Source organism: Motacilla alba, chromosome 17, assembly GCF_015832195.1.
Source record: "Motacilla alba alba isolate MOTALB_02 chromosome 17, Motacilla_alba_V1.0_pri, whole genome shotgun sequence".
Lineage (NCBI taxonomy): Eukaryota > Metazoa > Chordata > Aves > Passeriformes > Motacillidae > Motacilla > Motacilla alba.
Genome location: NC_052032.1, coordinates 8,605,074 through 8,627,212, shown reverse-complemented (window position 1 = coordinate 8,627,212; position 22,139 = coordinate 8,605,074). Strand labels below are relative to the sequence as shown.

The window sequence follows — 22,139 nt, the reverse complement described above, 5'->3', positions numbered from 1 at the left end:
CTCAGCAGCAGTGCTTGCCCCTGAGGGGGATCCAAGTCCCTGCCAGGGCGAGCCAACGTCCCACACGGGCGCTGGGCTCATCCCAGCCCACCTCCTGCTTGGGTTTGTTATCACCTCCAGCTGATAGCATGGAAACCCTGCCGCCCCCAGCCTCTGCAGCAGGAGCACAGCAGCCAGGCCCTCCTCAGGACATCTGCCAAGCCACCTCTGACTGACATTCGTGTTAAAAGCTGCATTTACTGTATGACCCTCAAAGCTCTCAACCCAGCTGCTTGGGGTTTGGGATGGCAATGCCAGCCCACAGTGCCAGTGTCCATCTGCAGCTCCCTCAAACTCCCCAGGGCATTCTGCAGGTCCAGAGCAGGCTGCTCCCCACCCAGGCACCAAAAAAGGTCACCTGCACAGGTAAGGACCAGGTGCCCAGACTCATCCTCTGTGGGACCCCAGACCCTGGCCCAGCTGGGAGCTTTCCCCTCACTCTCTCCACATTCTCTTCTCCCCCTCTCCATCACATGGGGAGCAGCCACAGCTTTTTATGATTGCCACAGATTTTTATGATTGGTAGGAGTGCAGAGCAGGTAACATGGATTTGCACCACATTTTTAAGCAGAGGGGCTGAGCCTGAGCAGCCATAGCTCACAATGTCCTAGATACCAGGATTAACTCATTTTGAACCATCCAAATGAGTAATTAGTACGGCAATTACTTTAAACTCGGGGTTGCATTCTGCAGCGATGGCACGATAAAACAGCCAAGATTAGTTTAACTTGAAGAAACCCGGCAGAGCCAGGCCTCTCCAGGAATGAAAAGGGGACATTGTTCCACGTTTGCTGTGCCACATACCAGCATATCAATCACCCCCTTATCATGAGCAACAGCCCCCTGTCCCTCTGCCTCTGCTGCCGTGCAGCTCCTGCATTGTGTGAGATGAAGGAGGTGCTGAGGCACCCCCTGTTCCCTGGAGCAGGGGCTGTGCCACCCCACGGGAGGTGAAGCAGCTCCTGCAGGATGCAAATCTCCTGGAAGCGGCCCACGGAGCCGCAGCAGGGTGTGACAGCGCCGATCCTGCCGGGAGCAGGGCTCTCCCCCGGGCTGTGCCTCACCCCGCCGTGCCCGACGCTCAGTGAAAGTGCCTCGTCAGCAGAACGGCAGGGCAGGGCCAGCACAGCTCCTCCTGCCACCTCCACCTGCCCATCCCTGCGGGACAGGGCTCGGAGCTGCTCCAAAGGAGCGTCGCTGCCGGGAGCTCCTCCTGGAAGGAAAGGCTTCCTTCCTGGCACCGCTGGGCCGGTCAGCCCCACACCTCCCTGCCCCTAAGGACAGGAGCTTTGCTCCAGCCTGGGTGAGCTGCAGTGGGGGTGAGGCAGGAGATCCTGCAGGGCTCTGTCTGTCCTGGATGGTTGGTGAGATTGCTGAGGTACTGCAGCCGAAAGCTTTGGGAAGGGGGTGGAACCTCTGAACCTATGTCAGACACCAAGACAAGATCCCCCACACAGCTCACAGGGATCACTTCTCTTCCCTAACCCAGGCTGGGCTGCCAGCAGGGCGTGGGTGTCTGTGCCATCTGGGAGACCCCATGCCCACCTTGATGCCACGTCCCTGGCAGAGATGGGGCAGGAGCTACAGGGAGGGAGGCTGGAGCTCGCCATGGCAATGCCAGCCCTGCCCAGGGTGCAGAGCAGAAAAGCCACCCAACCCTCACCCTGCTCTGGCCACTGCTGGGCTACGGGTGACCAGAGGATCAAACCAACCCCAAAAGAGACTCCTCAGGCAGTGCAGTGCTGCCCACAGCTTCCTCCCCAGGGACAGGGCGGGTGCCTCCCCTCCACATCTGCCACAGCTGGCCAGTGTGGCTGGCTCGGGTGAGGACAGCACTCATCCCAGGAAACACAACCTGGTCTGAGCGTGGCTCTGGGCTGAAACTCCAGTTTCATTTCTCTAGCTGACCCAGGGATGGGGTGGAGCTGCTCAATCTCTTCTGCTCCCTGCCCTTACTGCACTGCAGACCCACTGTCTGAGGGCAGAAGTGAAAGGGCTTGCTGGGGTCAGGGGCCCTTTCACAGCTGCTGTTCTTCTCCGGGGTTTGCAGGGTGCCAAGCTCCTTTCCAGGGTTCCAAGATCCCTTCCAGGGCTCTGAGCTCCCAGGACAGTGCCCACCAGGCCCCTCCAGAGCAGCTCTCCATGCCAGAGGCTGCAATCCTGCTGCAGAGTTTGCCAGAGGGAGCAGCAGCGAGCACAGAGAGGGTCTTCCTTCCCCAGCTCCATTAGCACTCGGAAACTTTCCAAAATAGCTATTCCGGGCTAATTATTCCACTCTGGAAGTGGATTAAGCTAAAGCGGAAAAAGGCACTCTTATTCTGGAATATGAGCATCCGCACAGGGGCCTCTGCTCAAACAGTTGTTTTGGAAGAGCTATTTTGGTGAAGCACAAAGTCTATAAAGCCCCCAGATGAACTCTCCTCCTCAGGCATCGCCGCCCAACGTCTTCCCTAAAGCACAACCAGCCCATAACCAGACAGTTCTGCCTCTCCCAGACTCACAACCTGCGGGAAATTCAGGCACTACTCATTTAGGGTGCACCAAGCTGCCGCCCCATGCCTTCCCCTCCGTACCTGGCAGGCAGGTGCAGTCGTAGGTGGTGTCCCCGATCTGGCGGCAGGTGCCCCCGTTCTGGCAGGGCGAGGGGTTGCAGGGCACGTAGAGGTGCTCGCAGTTCTGCCCGGTGTAGGCTGGCTTGCAGGAGCACTGGTAGGTGCCCACCTCGTTGGTGCAGCTGCCCCCGTTCTTGCAGACGGGCGGCGAGATGTTGCACTCGTTGACGTCCTGCTTGCAGTTGGCGCCGTGGAAGCCGGCGGTGCAGCGGCAGATGTAGTGGGCTTCGAAGGGCACGCACTGGCCCCCGTTGGCACAGGGGTTGGAGGCACAGGGGTCGGCCTGCTGGCAGGTTTTGCCTGGGGAAAGCAAGGAGGGAGGGTGAGGATGCAAACAGCAGCGCAGCTCTTGGTGGCAGCGATCTACGCCAAGGTGCAGACCTGCATCTGCGACTGGCTGTAACTGATCCCCCCACCTCAAACCCACACCGTGCAGTAGGGGCCTGCATTGTGTGCCATGGAGGAGCTGCTGAGGCACCCCCTGTTCCCTGGAGCAGGGGCTGTGCCCTCCATAGGAGGTGAAGCAGCTCCTGCAGGATGCAAATCTCCTGGAAGCGGCCCACGGAGCCGCAGCAGGGTGTGACAGCGCCGATCCTGCCGGGAGCAGGGCTCTCCCCGGGGCTGTGCCTCACCCTGCCGCAGCTCCCTCAGCTGCCACCCACCCACCCACCCCCAACCAGCTTTGCAGACCACCCTCCCCACCTCTAGGAAGCCAAAAATCACAGGCAGCCGTCCACCCCTGCGGCAGCCCATCCCTCCCTGGCCGAGGTGGCACCGCTCACCTGACCAGCCGGGCGGGCAGCGGCACTTGTACTCGCTGAGCGTCAGCAGGTCGCAGGTGCCGCCGTTGCGGCAGGGGTTGCTGAGGCACACGTTGTCGCGGGGCGTCAGGCACAGCTCATCGGTGAAGCCCAGGCGGCAGGCGCAGGTGTAATCCACGGTGCTGCCGCGCACCAGCGCCGTGCAGGTGCCCGCGTTCTTGCAGGGGGAGCTCAGGCACGGGTTGGGCAGCTGGCACCTCTCGCCCACGTAGGCACCGCTACACCTGGCAGGGGCGAGACACGCCGTCGGTGGGGTGGCCCCGAGAGGCCCGAGGGCACCGTGAGCCCCGGGGACCGGCCCAGCCCCGCGCGGCGGGTTTGGCAGCGCTGAGGATCTGCCCCGGCTGGGAAGGGGAGGATGAAAGAGGTGCTGGGAACAAAGGCGTCCCCCATGGAGGGGCCTGTGCTGGCTTGCAGAACCGCAGCCGCGGCGCTGACATCCTGCGGCTCATGGCAGGGAGATTCTTCTCCCTCCCCTCCCTGCTGAAGGGGAAATCGAGGCACAAGGGACACATGGTAGCGGCAAGAGGAGCATCCCCATGCCCACACCAAATCCATGGGGCCAGGCAGCATGGGGATAGCCCTGCTCCCTGCCCAAGCTGGAGTCTCTGCTGCACCAGGGCTATTTTTATCCTCCCTCCATCCCAAATCACTTAAACACAAGCAGGGGCTCAGCACTGACTGGCAACAGGTGGGACAAGTTCCTGCTCCTCCAGGTCAGCTGAGAGCTTCCCCAAAGCCAAACCCTGCACAAGGAGGGCGAGTGCCCCCGGCTGCATCCCTCTGTATGGGGGCCCTGAGAAAAGAACCCCTGATGCCACCACCAGCTTCGCCATCTGTCACCACTGGCCACCTGGGCTGGAGCAGGACTGGAGCTGGCACCAGAGATATGCCCTGAGGGCAAAGCCTACCAGCCACCCTGGGCAGGATGTGTGGCTGGCAGGATCCCGCAGAGGGGGCAGGATGAGGACGGACCAAGGCTGTGCACCTGACACAAAAAAAAAGCCCCAGGGATGAGGCACAAAGCTCCCTGCTCGGGGGTAAGGCAACTCCAGCTGGAGGTGATGGGTGGGGAAGGTGACAGCACCAGGGCACCGGGGGTCCCCAGGGTGCTGCGGCAGCTCAGGCTCAGGGCACCACAATCTCACACCTGTTGCCATCAGAGCTGGTGGGACATGGCATTCCTGAGCCTCCTGCACGCCTCCGAGGCTGCTGTGGCAAGGGGGCGAGCAGGGGGGTCCCAGAGGATGCTGCAGAGCACAGCGGTCACCTGCAACCCCCAAAACAAGCCCGTGGGGCTCCTCTAGTGAAGCACAACCAGCAAACCCCACCCTCAGCCACCCCAGCCCGGAGCCACAGCGCTTTCCCGGCGGCAAGACCACGTTTCAGCCCCGCTCTCCCTCTCCTCCTACTTCTTTTTTTTTTTTCCTTTTTCTTTCCTTTTTTTTTTTTTTTTTTTTTTTTTAACCCAATTCTGATTTCATTGTTGGGGGGGGATTGTGTGAGAATTTGTCAGGATTCGGAGACATTTTGAGTTAATGAGACGGCATTATCCAGGCCAAATGAAAAAGAAAATGTGTATAATAATAAATCAGGGCATCTGCTCGGCACACAAAGGGCGGCGGGGAGCAGGTGTGCATCCTAATGAGGCGCAGCAGCTGCCGGCGCCCGCGGACCGTGCCCGGCTCGCCGGCGGCTCCGAGCCCCGGGCGCCGCGGCCGCGGAGCGACGGCGCTTCTGGGTGGCTGCGCGGGGGAATGCGGAGCTCGAAGGGCTCTTTGTGCGGGGCAGGGCACGGGCACAGCGACAGGGAGAGGGGCAGGCACAGGCACGCCGCTCGGCTGCGCAGTCATCTGGCAAAACCCCCGCCCGGCCGCACCGCACACGCTTTTTTTCCTAAAGCAATCCCCCACCACCACCCCGAGGATGGTGGAGCGTCACGGGAGGCTCCAGAGGGAGGGGAAGGAGGGGAAAAAAAAAGGGGATAAGGAGAGGGGAAAAAAAAGGGGAATAAGGAGAGGGGAAAAAAAAATGATGCTGGACAAAGAGGTGCGGTGGCAGCGCGGGAAGCGGCGCCGCCGCGGGAGAGGGACACGGTGATGCTGGGGGACACGGTGATGCTGGGGGACCAGAGGGGATGCTCGGCATCCCAGGCCGAGGCAGGAGGCCAGTGGGGCTCTCTGGAATTGGGGTTCCGGCGCTGTGAGGTCGGGGAGAGAGGGGCACACAGCCCAAAGCCCTCCCACCAAATTAATTTTCGGACTGACTCCAATTCCAGCGCAGGCAAGTGGGGGTTAGAACGCATGGATGGGAAACCAAAGCACATCCCAGCCTGAAGCTGGGCGGGGTTATTAGCCAGGAGGTTAATTAGTGATGCGAAGAACCCTGAGGGACAGGGAAGCCCCTGCCTGAAGGCACGGGGTGGGTTGGGGTCACTGGCAGTGCCCGGGTTGGGGGCTGCATCACACCTGGCTGGGCTGCTCAGGGGCTTTCCAGGCTGGTGCTTCAGGAAACCCCTCAAGTTTCATGGAGTTGGTAGATTATTTTAGAATTCATTTCTATTTGTTTAAGAGCTGATTTATGGTCACAATCAGCTCCACAAGTGCGGCAGATGGCAGGGAAGAGTTCAGCTTGGGAGGGCTGAGATGGGCACAGGTGGGCCATCAAGTCCAGGGTACACTCACACTCCATATTTCTCTTCCCAAAAGGGGCATTCCCAGCAAATCTTCAGGAAAAAAAGCACCACAGCACAGGCACCCTTCCAATCCAGCAGTCACTGCTCTAACCCAGGGAGGAGTTTCTATCATTGCACGTGGGGCTGTGCAGCACAGACCCTCTGATGTGCCCAGCAACTCCCAACCTCAGACACCCGCTGCACACACAGCTCCCAGCACGGGAACCTCCCAAATCTTCCCATGGTTTCTAAGTCAGCTTGGTTTCTTTGTGCCCAGGACATCCTCCTCCCTCACACCTGGTGGGTTCCACACCCCTCCTGCATCTTCTGCAGATGCTTCAGCAGAGAATGGGGCTGTTCCTGCTCTCTCTGCAACAGCGGGTCTGGGACAAGCAGGGGAGAGCACATTCCCAGCTGTGGATGGAGCCACAGGATGAATTTCACTGTTCTCCCCCTTCACGGGTCCTGGAGCTCACTCACTCACAGAGACTGGAGCTGCATTTCAAAGCCCAGCGACCTCAGCAGATCCAGAGAGTCCTGGCTGCAGAGGAAAGCCTGCAGACAAGTCTCGCATGCAAAGCAAGAGATCAAAAACCAGGTGAAGAACCAGGGCAATCCCAGTTGTAGTTATTTTTCAACCTTTCCAGGTCTGGAAAGGCTGGATTCAGCAGAGCTAAGTTCAACTCCCAGCTTTGCTACAACCTCACCATGCAGACACCTATTTCTCCAAGGACTAAAAACCTCTCCTAAAGCTCAGCCCAAGGAGCTGAGCTTTATTTTCTGTAAAATAACATGAGGTGGTGGCAGGGATTCCAGGAGAGCAGACGTGGAGGATGCGACGTCCCCGCGGGCTCAGCCAGGTGAAGATCACCCTGTGGTTTTTCCTTTGGCATTTCCCAAGCCAGGGCTACCCAAACCAAACCCCGAGCAGCTCACGGAAATTAGCATAGGAGACATTAAAGCTCGGCTTTAATTACAGATATACGTGTTGGCAGAGGACAGGGCGGCTGCTGCAGGATCAAAACAGCTCAGGAGGGCCATTAGAAAGCAGCTTTGAGGCAGTGAAATGTGGCCAAGCTGCCTGGGGTCCTGAGGAGCCTCCATGACAGCCTCAGTTAGGCCAGTGTGGTCACAGTCCCACTCCAGGCATGATGAGCACCCTGTTCCCAAACCAGGCAGGAATGGCTAAAAATACCCCTGAATCTCCCTCACTGTTTCCATTGACTCATTTATGCACTGAGGAAGCATCAAGGGCTCCATTTTAGCCACTGATGGAGGGTGATGGCATCCCCATCCTAATCCCCATCCCATTTCCCATCCCCATCCCAGTGGTGGCCAAGCCCTGCTCCAACACACAATCCTCCCTCTCTCAGCACCATTCCAGCAGGCAATCTCACAGCTCCACACTTCTGGGGTGTGCTCCACCACGGGAGCAGGCGGGACAGGGACAGCAGCCAGTCCCCATCCCTGTGGACGGGGGTGCTCCTCGCAGGGGTGAACACACTGATTTACACCCCCTGGGTGTCTGGGGCTGCTGGCCATCCCGGTGGCTTTTTTTTGTTTCTGGGGGTCAGGCAGAGGCTGGGAGCTGGATTCCCACAGCACCAGGCTGGGATGTGTCTTCCCCCTTGGAATGAGCACCGAGTGCAAACTGTGGTGAGGGGGGACAGGATTAATAATGCCCTGAGCTGCCGGCCATAAATCTGCATGATTCATGGCCAGTGTGAAGGGTGATGGAGAAGGCCTTGTCCAAGGTCAGACAGCAGTCCCTGGGGACAGCCTGGGAACAGCAGCAGCAGCCTGAATTCCCACTCTGCTCCCAGCACCGAGCCTGGGCCAAATCTGGATCTGCTCAGCACGGGCACGTGCATTTGTTGTGTCTGCTGCACATCCTTGAGGAGCTACAACCAATGCTGCAGCTATTCCAGCAGGGCTCCAGGAGAGCTCAGCAGATCAGAAAATCAACAGCGTGAACGAGCTGCAGGAGCATCAGAGCCAACTGCTGCCTCAGCTCTGCTCCACGCCTCTGCTCGCTGGGCCGCCACAGCTTCCAGCACCTCTGGCACAGGTGCCAGAGCTGGGGTGCCCATCCCAGCCCCCCCAGCCTGTGCTTTCTGCTCTGGGTGCTCCCCGTGTGTGGCTCCGGTGCTGCCAGCCCTTTGTTGGCTCTGTCCCCGCTCGTGGTGCACAAGGCTTTTCCTCCGAGCCACCAGCAACAGGTTTTGTGCCTCCGCAGCAATGCGGGCACTGAAAGCATCCCGAGGCAGATGTTTCTGTGACCTCTGACCCAAGACTAATGTTTTCCTTTCTGCGCTGAGCTGCCATCTGCCACGGCCAGCACAGATGACACCCAGGCGTTCCCGCACGGCAGCACGGGGGCTTTGTTCCAGTTCAGGATGCACAGCCCTGCAGCACAGCCCGGGGCCAGCGCGTGTCCCCGGGGTGCTGGATGTGGCATCACCCACCATCTCACACCGTGTCCTCCCAAGGGACACCGAGACCCGTGGCAGGGCTGGAGGTAAAACCCACGCTGGGCTTAAAATGTACAAAAAACCCAACAAGCAAAGTGGAAACCAGGTGTGAACTGCAGCACACGCACGGCTGTCCCCCATGCCCATCCTTTGGAGAGGGAGGTTCAGGGGACAGCCCCCCACTGCAGGAGGGGACAGGGGGCTGGTGGGGAGCCCCAGCCTGGCCCCACATCCAGGCTGCCTCTTATCTGCTCTGCTATCACCTAACCTCTTCCTCACCCTCAGCTGCTGGAAGCACAAACGGCTGTGGTTGTTTTCCCCAAGGTACGAGCAGCGTGGGAAAGCTGAGCAGGGCAGGCTCGGGTCTTTACTGAAGCACCATTTTGGGGGCACTTGAAATGAATGGGAACAGGACACTCCCTGGTGCTGGCTGTAGGGTCTCCCACCATGGGGAGAAGCCCCCACCCTGACAGGCTGGGCTGGGGGATGCCATTCTCTGCTCCGTGGCTCAGAGCAGCCACCTCAGACGAGCCCCAGAGTCTCAGGCAGAGCCACCCCAGCACAGAGAAGGTTCAGGAGCACAACTGTGACCTTGAGTGGTGCAGAGGGTCCCCCGCTTGGGACCTTCACGCCCCCAGAGCCCCGTGCAGCAGCAAATGTGCTGTGTGACCTGTGGGTGGCTGTGCCAGCGTGGTCGGGACCCCATGGAGCGAAGCGAGTGGCCGAACGTGAGCAGGACGCTCAGATTTCACATGTTTGCTGGCAACAGCTGAGGGAAGGAGAACCAACCCTAGGAGAGCCTCCCTCAGCTGCACAAGGGCCCAGAGGCAGTGCAGGCTGCTCCCAGGTGCAGAGCAGTGACACGGCCCTGCAGCTCTCGGGGTAACCGTCACCCCCGGGCCGACAGTGGGAACCACAGCCTCCTGCCCCACACCTTCCCCTGTGCCCCAGCAGCTGGGAGCCTGCTTTCCAGCAGGCTGCCACACACAGGAGTCACCTTTCCAGTTGTGCCAGTGGCTCCCTGCCTGGCACAGCCTGGGAGCGACACCCCGGCTTTCTCCTGGAGTTACACCCTTTCCCGTAAGACACGTTTGCTCGCTGCCAGCCCAGGGAAGCCTGAGCTCCCCTGGCTCCTACCTGACCAGAGAAAAGGCCAGTGCTTGGGGATATGTCTCCCTGAGAGAAGAAACCTGCTTCTTACTCCAGCTCGTTCCATTCATTCTCGCTCCACTGCCTCCCCAAGAATCCCTCCCGTGATGCACGGAGCAACAGGTGCACACTGTGGTCTCCAGGATGGCTTCCTGCCTCGGGAACCTCCTGCTGACACAGGAGCACACTCTGGAGCCAGGGGAAGGCAGGGAGGTCTGCAGAACAATCCTGCTGGGGAGTCAGAGCTCAGGACCCTGCTCTCTGCCCCAGCCTCCTCACCAGCAGCACACGGAAGGAAACGGGTGCAGGGAGATGAGGAATACTTTTGGGTGCTGCCCTGACCTCCCTGGAGCACACGGGGCTGTGGGTGCTCCCCGTTCCCTGGCAGCCAGGGGCTGGGGGGCTGCTTGAGCCACCTCTGGCTCCACACCTCACCTGCAGCTTGGCTCGGGGGCTCCTGGCACGTGTGGCTGTTAACAAACCAAAGGCTTCACCACAGCTCCCAGGAGAGCCAAGGCATGAAGGCAGAGCTGCCCTCACCCATGTGGGGCACCCCGACTGGCTGATGCACCCTAAAGCTGCCCCGGTGCCAGCACAGCCCCACAGAAACCTCCAGCAGCCACGACAGAGCTCCCAGGACCAAAACCCAGCTCAAGACCTAAGTGGTGGTTTTTTAAGAAGTCTCATCCAGGTTCTGCTTTATTAAACACTCTGGGACACCAGCCTGGGAAAAAAGCAGAGTTTCACACAGGGAGGTGGTTGGCAAAGCAGCAGGTTACTCCAAGTGACATCAGGTTAATAAAGCAAGAGCAGATCTCCATTCTTGTTTAATTAAAAAAGCAAACTGCAATCCCAAGTCTTTGATGTGTTTTTTTTTTTTTTTTCTCTTGTTCCATTTCATTTTTGACCTAGCCCAAGTCATCTAATTGAGATTTAAAGATCCAGACTTTCATCTGGAGAGAAACTAAAGGAATTCCCAAAGCTGGATATACTCGTGGACAGGAGAGGGGAAAAAAAACATGCTAGAGCCCTGTTCCTCCTATGAAGGAAAAAAAAAATGGCTTTGTTTCTTAAGCAGACATTAGTCAGGACAGTTTGGGAATCAAAGTTCCCATTGTAATGAAAAACAATATAATCCCATTACTAAGCAGAGTGGCCAGGCTATTCAGGGTGGTAACTGGCTACCTGGGAAGGAGCTGCCTTTCAATGGAGCTTCATTCACAACAAACATGAAAGATGTCCGAAGGAAGAGCCCAAGACAAAACTCGCCTCATTCCCACCCTCAACAATGGCTGCTATGAAATATTTGTTTTCCCCAGTGGATGTTTTTTATATCCTCTGCTGGTGTGAAGCTGCACAGCCCCATTGTTTGTGGGAGCCCAGCTCACTCTGCTCACCCTGGCCCCCGCTCCTTCTCCTGCAGGAGCCCATTTATGGGGTGACCACGAAGGATGTGCTTCCAGCACAGCATCCCCAGGGAACACAGCCTAGGCTGGGGCTGGCACGTGGTCCTGTCACCCACCTGTGTGACATTCCTGGGGCAGGTCCCCCAGCGGGCAGCCACAGTGCCCATCAGACACTGGAACAGCACCTGGCCCCTGTTGAATCTGAGAACACCCCCTGCAACTGCTCCCTGCTTCTGCCCTCTAAAAATGTTTCATTCTTTAAGCCAGCAGAAGAAAAAGTCAGAATTTGGGGGAGATGAAGAATTTCTACCTCCACAGGCTGCCTGCCAGCCCAGCACTGCCTGAGGTCACTCTTTCCTCACCACCCCTTTTGGGGTAACTTCTGGTTTTCCCCCGCTCCGGAGCCAGCACTTGCTGCCCATGCAGGCAGAATTCACTCTGCTGTGCTCCCAGAGCTCTGGCACACACACAGCCCCAGCGTCACCATCTCAGTGATGATGGACTCCCTCCTTTTTCCCCTTTCCCCCTCAAACCAAGTTCTGGCTAAACACCGTGCTGCCCCAGAGCCAAATATGGAAAACTCCCACTCGTGACCCCACCATCCCACTCGTCTAATCCTGAACTTCAAACCTACGATTAGGATCTGAACAGCCACCAAAAGTTTAAACAAGCTAAATTTAGCCCTGATATTTATAAACAAGGAGGAGAGGGGGGGTTTTGCAGAGCACACGGGTGCCCCGTGGCACAAAGCCAACAGAAAGCCAAAGAAATTCCTGCTGCGGATGCTTCAGTGGGATGGGGAGTGGGCAGAGGTGGCAATGGCCAGACAGGGATGATCCAGCTCCCCTCAACCTCACAGCCATGGAGCTGCTGGTCTCCCTTTGCAAGCAAAACTCCCAGAAAGAGTTATCAGCAACAAAACTCTTGCCCACTTGGAAACCATGTGCTTAAGGACCTGAGAGCGGATGGGTATCAGCTCCTGGGATCTGTTATCAGGGGTATCAGCTCTGGGATCTGTTATCTGGGGTATCAGCATCCCGGGGTATCAGCTCTGGGATCTGTTATCTGGGGTATCAGCTCCTGGGATCTATTATCCGGGGTATCAGCTCTGGGATCTGCATCCTGGGGTATCAGCATCCCGGGGTATCAGCTCTGGGATCTGTTATCTGGGGTATCAGCTCCTGGGATCTGTTATCCGGGGTATCAGCTCTGGGATCTGCATCCTGGGGTATCAGCATCCTGGGGTATCAGCTCTGGGATCTGTTATCCGGGGTATCAGCTCCTGGGATCTCCATCCTGGGGTATCAGCTCTGGGATCTGTTATCTGGGGTATCAGCTCTGGGATCTGTTATCCGGGGTATCAGGGGATCTGTTATCCGGGGTATCAGCTCCTGGGATCTCCATCCCGGGGTACTAGCTCTGGGATCTGCATCCCGGGATTTCTGCTGCTGCCGAGTTTAACCAAGGAGACGGCGAGAGAGGGAGGGAAGCCTCTGCCTCCGACACCTTTTGCCGGCAGAAATCCCTGTGTCAACATGACGCCCTCGCCGAGGGAGCAGGGACAATGGTGGCGGCTCTGCCCTCCGGCCGCAGCCCGCATTCCTGCCCCCCTCCCCTGGAAACCCCCCTTTTGTGGGGAGCAGCAGGCCCTGTGAAAGGGCCGTCTGTCGCCCTGCCTTTTGACTTGCAGGTCTGTGTCTAACATTTTAATAGGGGCTGGGGGCCGGGGACAGCCCCTCCCCGTCCCTGCTGCTCCCCCGTGGGGTCACTCTCCCAGCCCGCCCCAAAGCATCCCAGAGGACAGGCACATTCCTCCACCTGCTCCAGAGGAGCCAGCCCATGGGTTAACCAGCCAGGAGAGCCTTTGGGAGGGTCTCATCAAGCAGGGATGCTCCAGCAGGCCGGGAGCGCTGGGGACATGCTCTCCTCCATGGCTGCTCACTGACAGCAGAAAATTCCTGAAATAAACCACGGGACACTCACAAATGCTCCATCCCCCGGCAGTGATGCCAGCAGGGAGTGTGTGTGGCCCTTGAGGTCCCCATCACCCCGCTGACAAAGCCAAAAGCCACAGGGCCAAGGGCTCCTTGCCATGCTCCTCTTGGGGACAGGTGTGACAGGCACAGGTAGCATCACATCACAACACAGGGGACGAGGAGGAACTGGCAGCAGGATGCCAAACTCGGGCCTGACAACAGCCCAGGGGGTAGAACAAAGCTGGCACTGCCACTCTCAGCCATGGTGGCCTTAAATCAAGCCCAAAGCCACAGGTCCCCCACCCCTGGGTGCCCCTGTGGCACCCAGCCCTGCCAGCCCACCACCACCAGGCCACTTGCCTGCAGGGTGCCCCTTCTATTAAATAAGGGCAACGTTATAGCATCATTAAAACTTAATAAATCCATTTCCCATATAAATACCATTAAATCCAGGTTTTGGGGAAGGGAATTAGGGTGAAAACTTGTTAAAAGAAAATTACTTCGGCGCAAATAAATTTTTGCAACTTGACTGAGCATGAAAGTTTCCCATTAAAATGCGACTCGGCTCCCTTTGCTGGAAATGTGCAAGAGCCTAATAACCATGGCCTAAACATTAACTGTTTAACTGGCTTTTCCAATATTAACTCCAGGCTGCCATGGGGGGAAGGGGAGGACGTGACGGGTGAGAGCTTAAAGCAGACATTAATTACTGCTGTGTGAGGGAGGCACACCCTGAGCTCACCAGCATCCTGCTCCCATGGCACACACTGGGATTTTTGGGGTTGTTCTGTGCAGGGCCAAGAGTTGGACTCAGTGATCTTTGTGGGTCCTGTCCAGATCAGGGTGTTCTGGGATGCCCAACAGAACTGATTTTGGGTATGGCTGGCTTTAAGCACAGCATGAACTCTGCTGCATGTGGTAGGCTGATCATGGTAGGTTCCTTCCAACTGAAAATATTCTTTCTGGGGGCAGAGCTCCCCATACAGCCCAGCCAAACATCTCACCCCCATCCCCAACACCTTACAGAGGTTTTATTCCTGCATCTCTCACAACAAGCACTGCATTTTCCAATGGGAACCTCCAGCACCATCGGGGTCCCCAGAGCAGCTGTGGCTGCCCCTGGATCCTTGGAAGCGTCCCAGGCCAGGTTGGACAGGGTTTGGAGCAGCCTGGGCCAGTGGAAGGTGTCCCAGCCCATGGCAGGGAGTGGAACAAGGTCCTTTCCAACCCAAACTATTCCACAGTTCCATGGTCACCCTTTTAACCACCACCAAATTGTTTGAGATACGTGGAAACCCTTTTAACCACCCTGTACCACAGACCTGCCCATGGGGGACCTGCCAGCACGAGGAGGTGACAGGAGAGGACCTGACCCACCAGATGTGCACGAGAGGAAGGCAGAGTCCAGATGTGGGTGTCCAGGTGTGAACAGGCACCATCACACCTGGCCAGATGCTCAGCTGGAAGCAGCACTGAGCTGCTCTACAGCACAACCCAGGTGTTAAATAAACCCTGGGGAGCTCCCAGGTGGGCATCTCTAACTGACCTGGGGAGCTGCCATGGTCTGGTGTCACTGGGACCAGCAGGGTGCTGCAAAGACCTCCCAACATCACACACAGGAGCTCTGCTATAAAGTCCAGTCAGCAGGGCCTGACCCTCACACCTCCCTGCTCCTGGGCGCCTCCACACTCAGAGACCCAAAGAAATCAAGAACCTGGCATTTCCCCTTGACACCAGAGCAGATTTCTGTCCTTATTCCAGAACTCTGGCTGCAAAGCCAGGCTCATGAGGGCACCCTGCAGCCAGGCAGCACCAGGGACTGATGGGATTTGGGCACAGCTGCTGGGATGGGGGGATGCAGCAGCACCCTTCAGGCATGGGGCTCAGCACCTTGTGCCAGGGGCATGTAGTGAGATGAAAACACCATTTGGGAAGAAGCTGGAATCATCCCAAACCATCACTTCTCCAGACTGCTGATCTTTCCAGCTCTGAACACAGAGCAGAGCTGCAGGAAAAGCCCAGCTTGGGGAGTGGTGAGTGAGCAGCCCGAGTGCCCCTTGGTGCTGCCCCATCCCAGGCAGCAGAAGGAGCCTGGCAGGTCCTCAAGGATGCCTGCACACAGCCCTGAGTGCAGCAGGGGACCCTGAATACCTTCTTGGCTATGGGAAGAAGGCAGGACCCAACCAAGACCCCACAGCAGGTCTGCTTTCCCAGGGGGGTTTAAGTTATAACCCAGAGGCTCTTCCACTCTGCAGCCCCATCACCATGGTGCAAAACCTTCACCTGGCAGCACGTTAACCACAGAGAAGTCTCCATCCAGATCCAGAGCTCACCAGCTCTCCCTAAGTGCACCCTGGGGCTACTCCCTCGTTAAACACGCTGATGCTCTATAAAATTCACATTCCACTCATGTACACACGCCACCACTGCTTGGGACACTGACCAACACGAGCAAAACAAGGGTCACCACACCTCCAGGCCTGGAAAAAGCAGGTTAATTTCCAAACAATGTTATTTTAAAACTTGCTAACTGCCTCCTGATTATGTTGTCCGAGCCCTTAATTGGTGAATAGCCTGGTCTAGCAGTGACTTATACGTGTCACCCTCATGCTACATACAATAAACCATAATGGCCGGGGAGGTGAGGCCAGGTGTGAGGTATCAGCTGGAACAAATGGACGCGCTGTGGCTGCCAGCAGGAAGGAAGACAGCGAGTCAGGTGTTGAGATGGAAGAGATTTTGGTGGAATAAAACATAGCCCATACCACGGAGTGAGTGACCTCCAGCCCCAGGGAGCAGAGCCCCGTGCACTGCTTCACACCACGAGACCGTGGAAACTGAAGATGCTCCTGCTCACTGCAGAGGACCTTTAAAGGTCCTTTCTGACCCAAACTGTTCTGTGAGCACACATCTTCGAGGGCCTGGTGGGGAACAGCACCACTAACGTGAGGTGATGAACACCACTGTGAGCTCCTGATCCCCTCTGCATCACCCCATCTCTCCTGCTCACCTCTGTGCTGTGGGACCTGCTGAGATATCTCCTCCTCAAACACTTGCCATGCTCGTCACACTGGACAACCCTCTGGCCACCACAGGTACCCAAGCCATGAGAAAAACCAAGCAAAAAAACCTCAGCCCGAGCAGTAAAATCCCAAGGACACAGAGCAGAAGTGAGTGGGACCACCTGAGACAACTGATAACCATCGAGACACCTTGCAGAGAGCAGAGACACGAACAGACTCTCTCAGACAAGAGCTAAAACCCCCACTGCTGTCCCAATGACCTCAGCAGCTGGGCTTCAGTTTCTATTCCACTGGAATCCGCAACAGGTGACACTTTGGTATTTTTAATCTCCCCTCTTACCCATTTCCACCTTGTTCTTTCCGAGAATGAGCTCAGACTCGAAAGGGCCAACAAGAGTTCTCAACATGGCTGAATCACTGCTCGTCTACTCCTTTTAAGAGCTTCCTCTGGTTGATTGTTCAACACTCCACCCTCTTCCTCTCCAGCACCGAGACTGCATTTTTTCTTTGTTATTATTTCATGGAAATAACGTTGGGTTAAAGCACATGAGAAAAACCAAACCAGAAGGAAACTTCCGCCCTTTACAATGAGATAACAATGACTGAGCAGTTGAATAACTTGAAGGGCACAGAAACTCGCGGGGCTCACATCACTCCTCTGCCTTCCTGGTTGTCTCCTGAAAGAGTTTTGAGCTAAAATAATCACCTCTTCCCGCTACGGTCCCCTCAGAATGTTTCTTCCCATGTTTCTGGCCCGCTGCCCGTGGAAGCTGGTGGTGGCAACGGGCACCGGCTCAGGAGCCACTGCCCTGGCTGAACGACAACGCCGTGCTGATTCATAAACAGAGGAAGTACTTTAGCAAACCGACTTTTCCCCCTTTTCAGCACAAGCCCAGTGATTAATTTAACTTATTCCCTCCCTCCACCATCTCTTTCGCTTCTCTGAGCAAGAGGAGAACCCAGGCACGGCTCCTCTGGCTTTGATGGTGAGAGGCTGGTGGAGCAGGGCTGGAAGCTCAGCCCTCTTTCAATGCCATCTGCTTTTAACTAGCAGAGCAAGGGAGGTCCTGGGAATAAATGTCACATGGCACAGGGAGCTAAAATCAGCCCGACTCATTTGCAGGGATGCCAGTCAAAACCAGGGTTATCCAACAGTCTAATTAGGAGCTATCACTAGAAGTCAAAAACGACCTCTTGGAAAAACCTCATTTAGTCTGGGAAAATGCCTTAGTCCAAGGCTAAGTGCCTTTAGTCCAAGTGCCTTTTCTGGAATGCCACAGCTCCCCAGCACCACGGAACCTCCCACCAAGCCCTGCAGCAGCCACCAAATCCAGCCTGGACCTTTTAAAGCTCCAGCTCTGGGACAAAAGCACCCAGAGCCTTCAGCTGGGGTCTGTGCAAGACCCACAAACTGCTGCTGCTCTGCCTGCCCTGAAAGACCCGGATAACCCTGCCAAGATGGAAAGCAGCTCCAAAGGAGCCTAATCAGGGTGCTTCTGTCCCAAGCCCTCCAATCCAATGCTTGGTCCCTCCACTCACACCCTGTGTGCCCTGCACCACCTGGCAAAGGGACAAGCAAGATAAGGCACCTGGAGCTTTACAAACTATCCCTGTAAAATAATAAAGAGCAGAGAAAGCTCCCGGTCTCGCACTGACGGTTTCCTTTCCATGGCAGGGCTGATAACCTGGGCTTGGAGTTATCAGAGTTGGCTCCACGAGCTCTGTCCTGCCACAAGTGCCGGGACACTCGTCCTCTGGAGCAGCATCCCCCTCGTACACTATTAATTTCACTCCACTTTCTAATTGGATTTGTGGGGGCAGCACAAAGGGGCTTTATGGCCAAACTTTGTTAAGTGCCAGGCCGAGCAGAGATGTGGCCAGCAGCCAAAATGGTGCATTTCACGCAGGCGCCAAAGGGCAGTGCCAAGCTTTCCTGCGTCTGCTATCTTGTGCTCTTGGCTCTGCTTTGTTTAAGAAGCTTGCAAGCAAAGCTCCTCGTCAAGAGATATTCAAACAAAGTGAAAAACCGGGATTCTGTGAGTTGCTATCAGGTAACTTGGGAAGTTGCACCTCCTTCAGTGTGGCTGTACCTCCAATATCTGCTCCCATCGCCCTGCACGGGACAAGAGCTTTAACACACCCAGAGCACACACCTTGTGCTCCTGCAAAAATAACTCACACACGCTCACAAGGCATCTGCAGCCAAGAGAGAAGTGGTTATTCACAGCCAGCAACTAAGAACTTCTTTAAAGTTAACTTTTTCTCTTAAAAAAAACCCCAAAAAACAACCCAGCCCGAGCCTACTTTTGGAGGCTTCTCCAAATAGAGCTCGCACACATCAGATCTAATTAGATTCCATCACCATCTGCACATGAAATGTAAATCAGGAGTTGCAGAGACTTAAGAAAAAAAGGAAAGAATGACCACAAGGAAAAGGAGGGGTGTAAGGTTGGGGAGGGGGTGGAGGGTTGGGCATTCTGGGAAGCCATACATGATTAGTCACACAGCATTAATCTGCCTCCCTTAACAATAGCTGCCGAATTTCGACCGAATCCCAGCTGTCGCTCTTTGAATGAAAGAAAACAAGATTTAGAGCGTCAAGCGTTGGTAAGGGCTTCTGTGCAAAAAAAAGTGGCGTGCATTCATTAGTGCCTCACAAAGGGACCCAGCCTTTGTCCATTAAATTGCTCATGTGCCTGATTGATTTGCTGATTTATTTGCACCAAAGGGTTGGGGGGCTCAGCTTGGAGAAGGGGGCGGGAGGTGCCCGGCTACTGGGCAGAGTAACGGCACCCAGGCGGATTTGCAAAAAAAAAAGCAACACACATTGTCAAGGGAAACTGCCATTCAACAGGTTGGGGTTGGAAATGCCTTCAGGTTCCTCCGCCGAGGACTTCCTATTTGGAAATTTGGGGTGGGTGGGAACGTCTCCCCGCCTGCTCGCGGCTCAGGCCATGTTCAACAGGCAGAGGGGAAATCTGGCCGGAAAACAGAGCCTTGCCCATTCACATTTCTTTTATGGAATAGTTTTAAAAAGGGAGCTGGAGTCTTATTCATTTCTCTTGGTTATTGTTCCCTGGGAGCCTGGAGTGAATCGGCCATCGCTGCGGTGGGTCGGTTGGTCCTTCAAAGAGTCCCAACGCTTTACACATCCGTTTCCCCACAATCAGCTTGGAGAAAGACCCAGTCTGGGTGCCAGGTCCCACCAGGAACGCCAGGCTAGACCACGGCTTGGCACCAGCACTGGCAGGGCTGCAGGAGGAGGTGCCCTGCTCCCCTGGTGATGCCTCATCGGCCCACAGACACCACTGGGGCAGCCCCAGCAGCCAGAGCCATGCCATGGAACCTCTCTCGAGTGTTTATTGGAGGTGTACCGGTCACCCTAGTGTGCAAGGGACTGAAAGGCAACGCTTCAGGGCCAGGAGGGAGTAGCTGGAAAACAGACAGACAGACAGCCTCCCTCCCCGCCCGACGGTCCAAGGAGCGCCGCAGGCTGGCCCTACCTCCTGCTCCATCAGCAGGGCAGTCTGCATAGGCTAACACCAGCAAAACATGGCCCTTTGCCCATGTTTTTCCACCCAGCCAGGAACAAAGCCCGATCCTGCCAAACTCGCGGTGACTCCTACACAAGCAGGTTATTCTTGCCACTCAAGGAAAGAAAACGCATCTTGCCCTATTAAATCCAGAGCCTTCAAAGCAAAGTCAACATGAATGTCAATAACTTTGGTCGGGGGAGATGAAAATCCTCTGGCTGTTCCATACTTACTGGCACACCTCCGTCCCGTTGGGAAAAGTTTCACACTTGCCCCCGTTGAGGCAGGATTCGGCAAGCTGCGAGCACCGTAAACCTGCAAACAGAGGGACAGCATTAGCCACAGCTCAGGGCCCTGGTGGCAGCAGGGGGGCTGCATCCCCTGGTGTCACCTGGGCTGGGGACAGGCTCTCTGAGACCCCCAGAGCCCCTGTGCCTGCACAGCCTGGCGAGGTGGGCTCCAGCACCCGGCACCCTGACCCGCAGGGTGATGGACGGGGCAGGGACTGTGCGGCCCCTGCGCTGAGAGGCTCACCTAAAAATAAACCCAGGGTGGGTTTGAGGGTAGGCTGCGCCTGCTCCTCCAGCAGGAGGACTGACAGAGAGAAACCCCAGATCAGACCCTTGACTGACAAATGCCATTTGGGAAAAAACATCCAGCCCGGGGCCCATTAGTTACCGTGAGCTCGGTAACGAAATGAGTCGCCCGTCACAACTTGCTATGAGTAAAGGTTTCATTGTCTGGCCCTCAGAGCCAAATTCTGCAGAGTTACCACAGCAACTCGCTGAAAGTACCAGAATCGCTTCCGATTTCCACCCCGGCTCGCTCTTCCCCTTCTCTGCCCGCTCGCTCTTCACGGTAACTGGTTCTGCGACACGCGTGTGCAGCCGGGCCAGTTTCACATCGAGCGGCTGCAGCTTCGCACCGCCACCGCCACAACCCCGATCCTGCCCCGGGTCACCCCGCTGGGGCTCCGTGTTCCACGGCACACGGCCTGGGGTGCTGGGGGCCCCTCCGGCCGGGCACAACTTTCTGCAAACTTTGCCTCCGACGGCTCCCGGCTCTGCTGTGGGAGCAGCACCGCTGCCTTCGCTCCCCAAAATCCTCTCAGGGCTCTCCAGACGGGGCTACTAGCTCGGTCCCGGGGCAGGGGGGCACTGCAGGGTCCCGACCCCCTGGAATGGGCTGCTCCCCGCTCCGTCCCGCACCCCCGGCCGCTTTAGGGGCTCTTTTCCCGTGCCCCGACCCGCTGCCCCCGACGGTCGCGCAGCGCTTTGCGGCGGAGCACCCGGACCCGCCCCGGAGGGGGGGCCCCGGGGGGCCCCGACTTTCAAGAAACAGGAAACCGAGAAAAATTTGCAAAACGGTCGAAAGCTCTCGCAGAACAGCAGCGGGAGCGCGGCCGCCTTGCGCGCCCCTCCGCCGGGCCGAGCCCCGGCTGCCCCCGGCACCGAGCGCCGCTCCCCCGGACGGCAGCGAGCGCCGCTCCCCCCGGCTGCCCCGGGCACCGAGCTCCGGCTCCCGGCGGCCCCGAGCGCCTCCTTCGGGGCACCGAGCCCCGGCCCCGCCGCGCTCCCCCGCGCCGTCCCGGCTCCGGCCACCCCCGCGGGGCTCAGCCCCGCTCTCCCAACCCGGTTCCGGTCCCGGTTGTCCCGCTGGCAACGAGCTCCGGTTCTGCCGCAAGAGCCGAGCCCAGTCCCGGCGCATCCCGCGGCACCGAGCCCCGGTTCCCACGAGGACCCCGCGCCCGGACCCCCCCCCCCCCCCCCGCCCCGTCCCCCGAGGGCGCCGCGCTCCGGTCCCGCCGCAGAAGCCGAGTCCCGGTTCCCACGGGAACCCCCCGGCCCGGACCCCCGACGGCGCCGGGCTCCGGTGCCCGCCGTGCCCCGCTGGGCTCCGGTGCCCGCCGCTCCCGGCCCCGCTCCCGGCAAACTTCCTGCGGGGCGGCCGGTGCGGGGCCCGCGGCGGCGGCGGCCCTCACCTCGCGTCAGGGCGGGCAGCAGGAGCACCAGGAGGCCGGGCGCCAGGAGCCGCTCCATCCCGCTCTGCTCCCGCCGCTCAGAGCCGCATAGATCCGCGGGGCCTCGGCCGAGCCGAGCCGAGCCGGTGCCGGTGCCGGTGCCTGTGCGGGTCCGCGCCGCCCCGCCGGGAGCCCCAAACACAGCGCGCCCGAGCGCAGCGACTCCGAACGCGGCGCCTCCCGCGGCTGCTCAGCCCCGGCGGGCCGGGCCGGGCGGCGGGGGGCGGGACGGGACCGTGCGGGGCGGGCCGGGCGCCACGGGACGGGAGGGGATGGGACGGGACGGGCGAGACGCTCCTCCCTGCCCAGCCCCGGGGGCCGCCGCTGGGAGCCCCCTTCCCGCCGCGGAGGGTCCCCGAGTGGGGCTGCGGGGTTCGCGGAGCCCCTACGTGCAGCCCCGGGGCAGCCGCGTCCC

General features: G+C 58.0%; 1 protein-coding gene across 2 annotated transcripts in view; it reads right to left on the bottom strand.

Moving 5' to 3' along the window:
- Positions 1-21,927, bottom strand: part of NOTCH1 (notch receptor 1) — a 42,880-nt gene extending 20,953 nt beyond the window's left edge. For both annotated transcript variants that reach the window (XM_038156350.1, XM_038156351.1), the window contains exons 1-4: positions 21,686-21,927; positions 19,938-20,019; positions 3,434-3,696; positions 2,613-2,951 (exon numbers count right to left, since the gene is read on the bottom strand). In XM_038156350.1, the coding sequence (XP_038012278.1) occupies positions 2,613-2,951; positions 3,434-3,696; positions 19,938-20,019; positions 21,686-21,743 (742 nt within the window). In that variant the 5' untranslated portion in view covers positions 21,744-21,927. The remainder of the gene's footprint in view (positions 1-2,612; positions 2,952-3,433; positions 3,697-19,937; positions 20,020-21,685) is intronic.
- Positions 21,928-22,139: the final 212 nt, after the last annotated feature.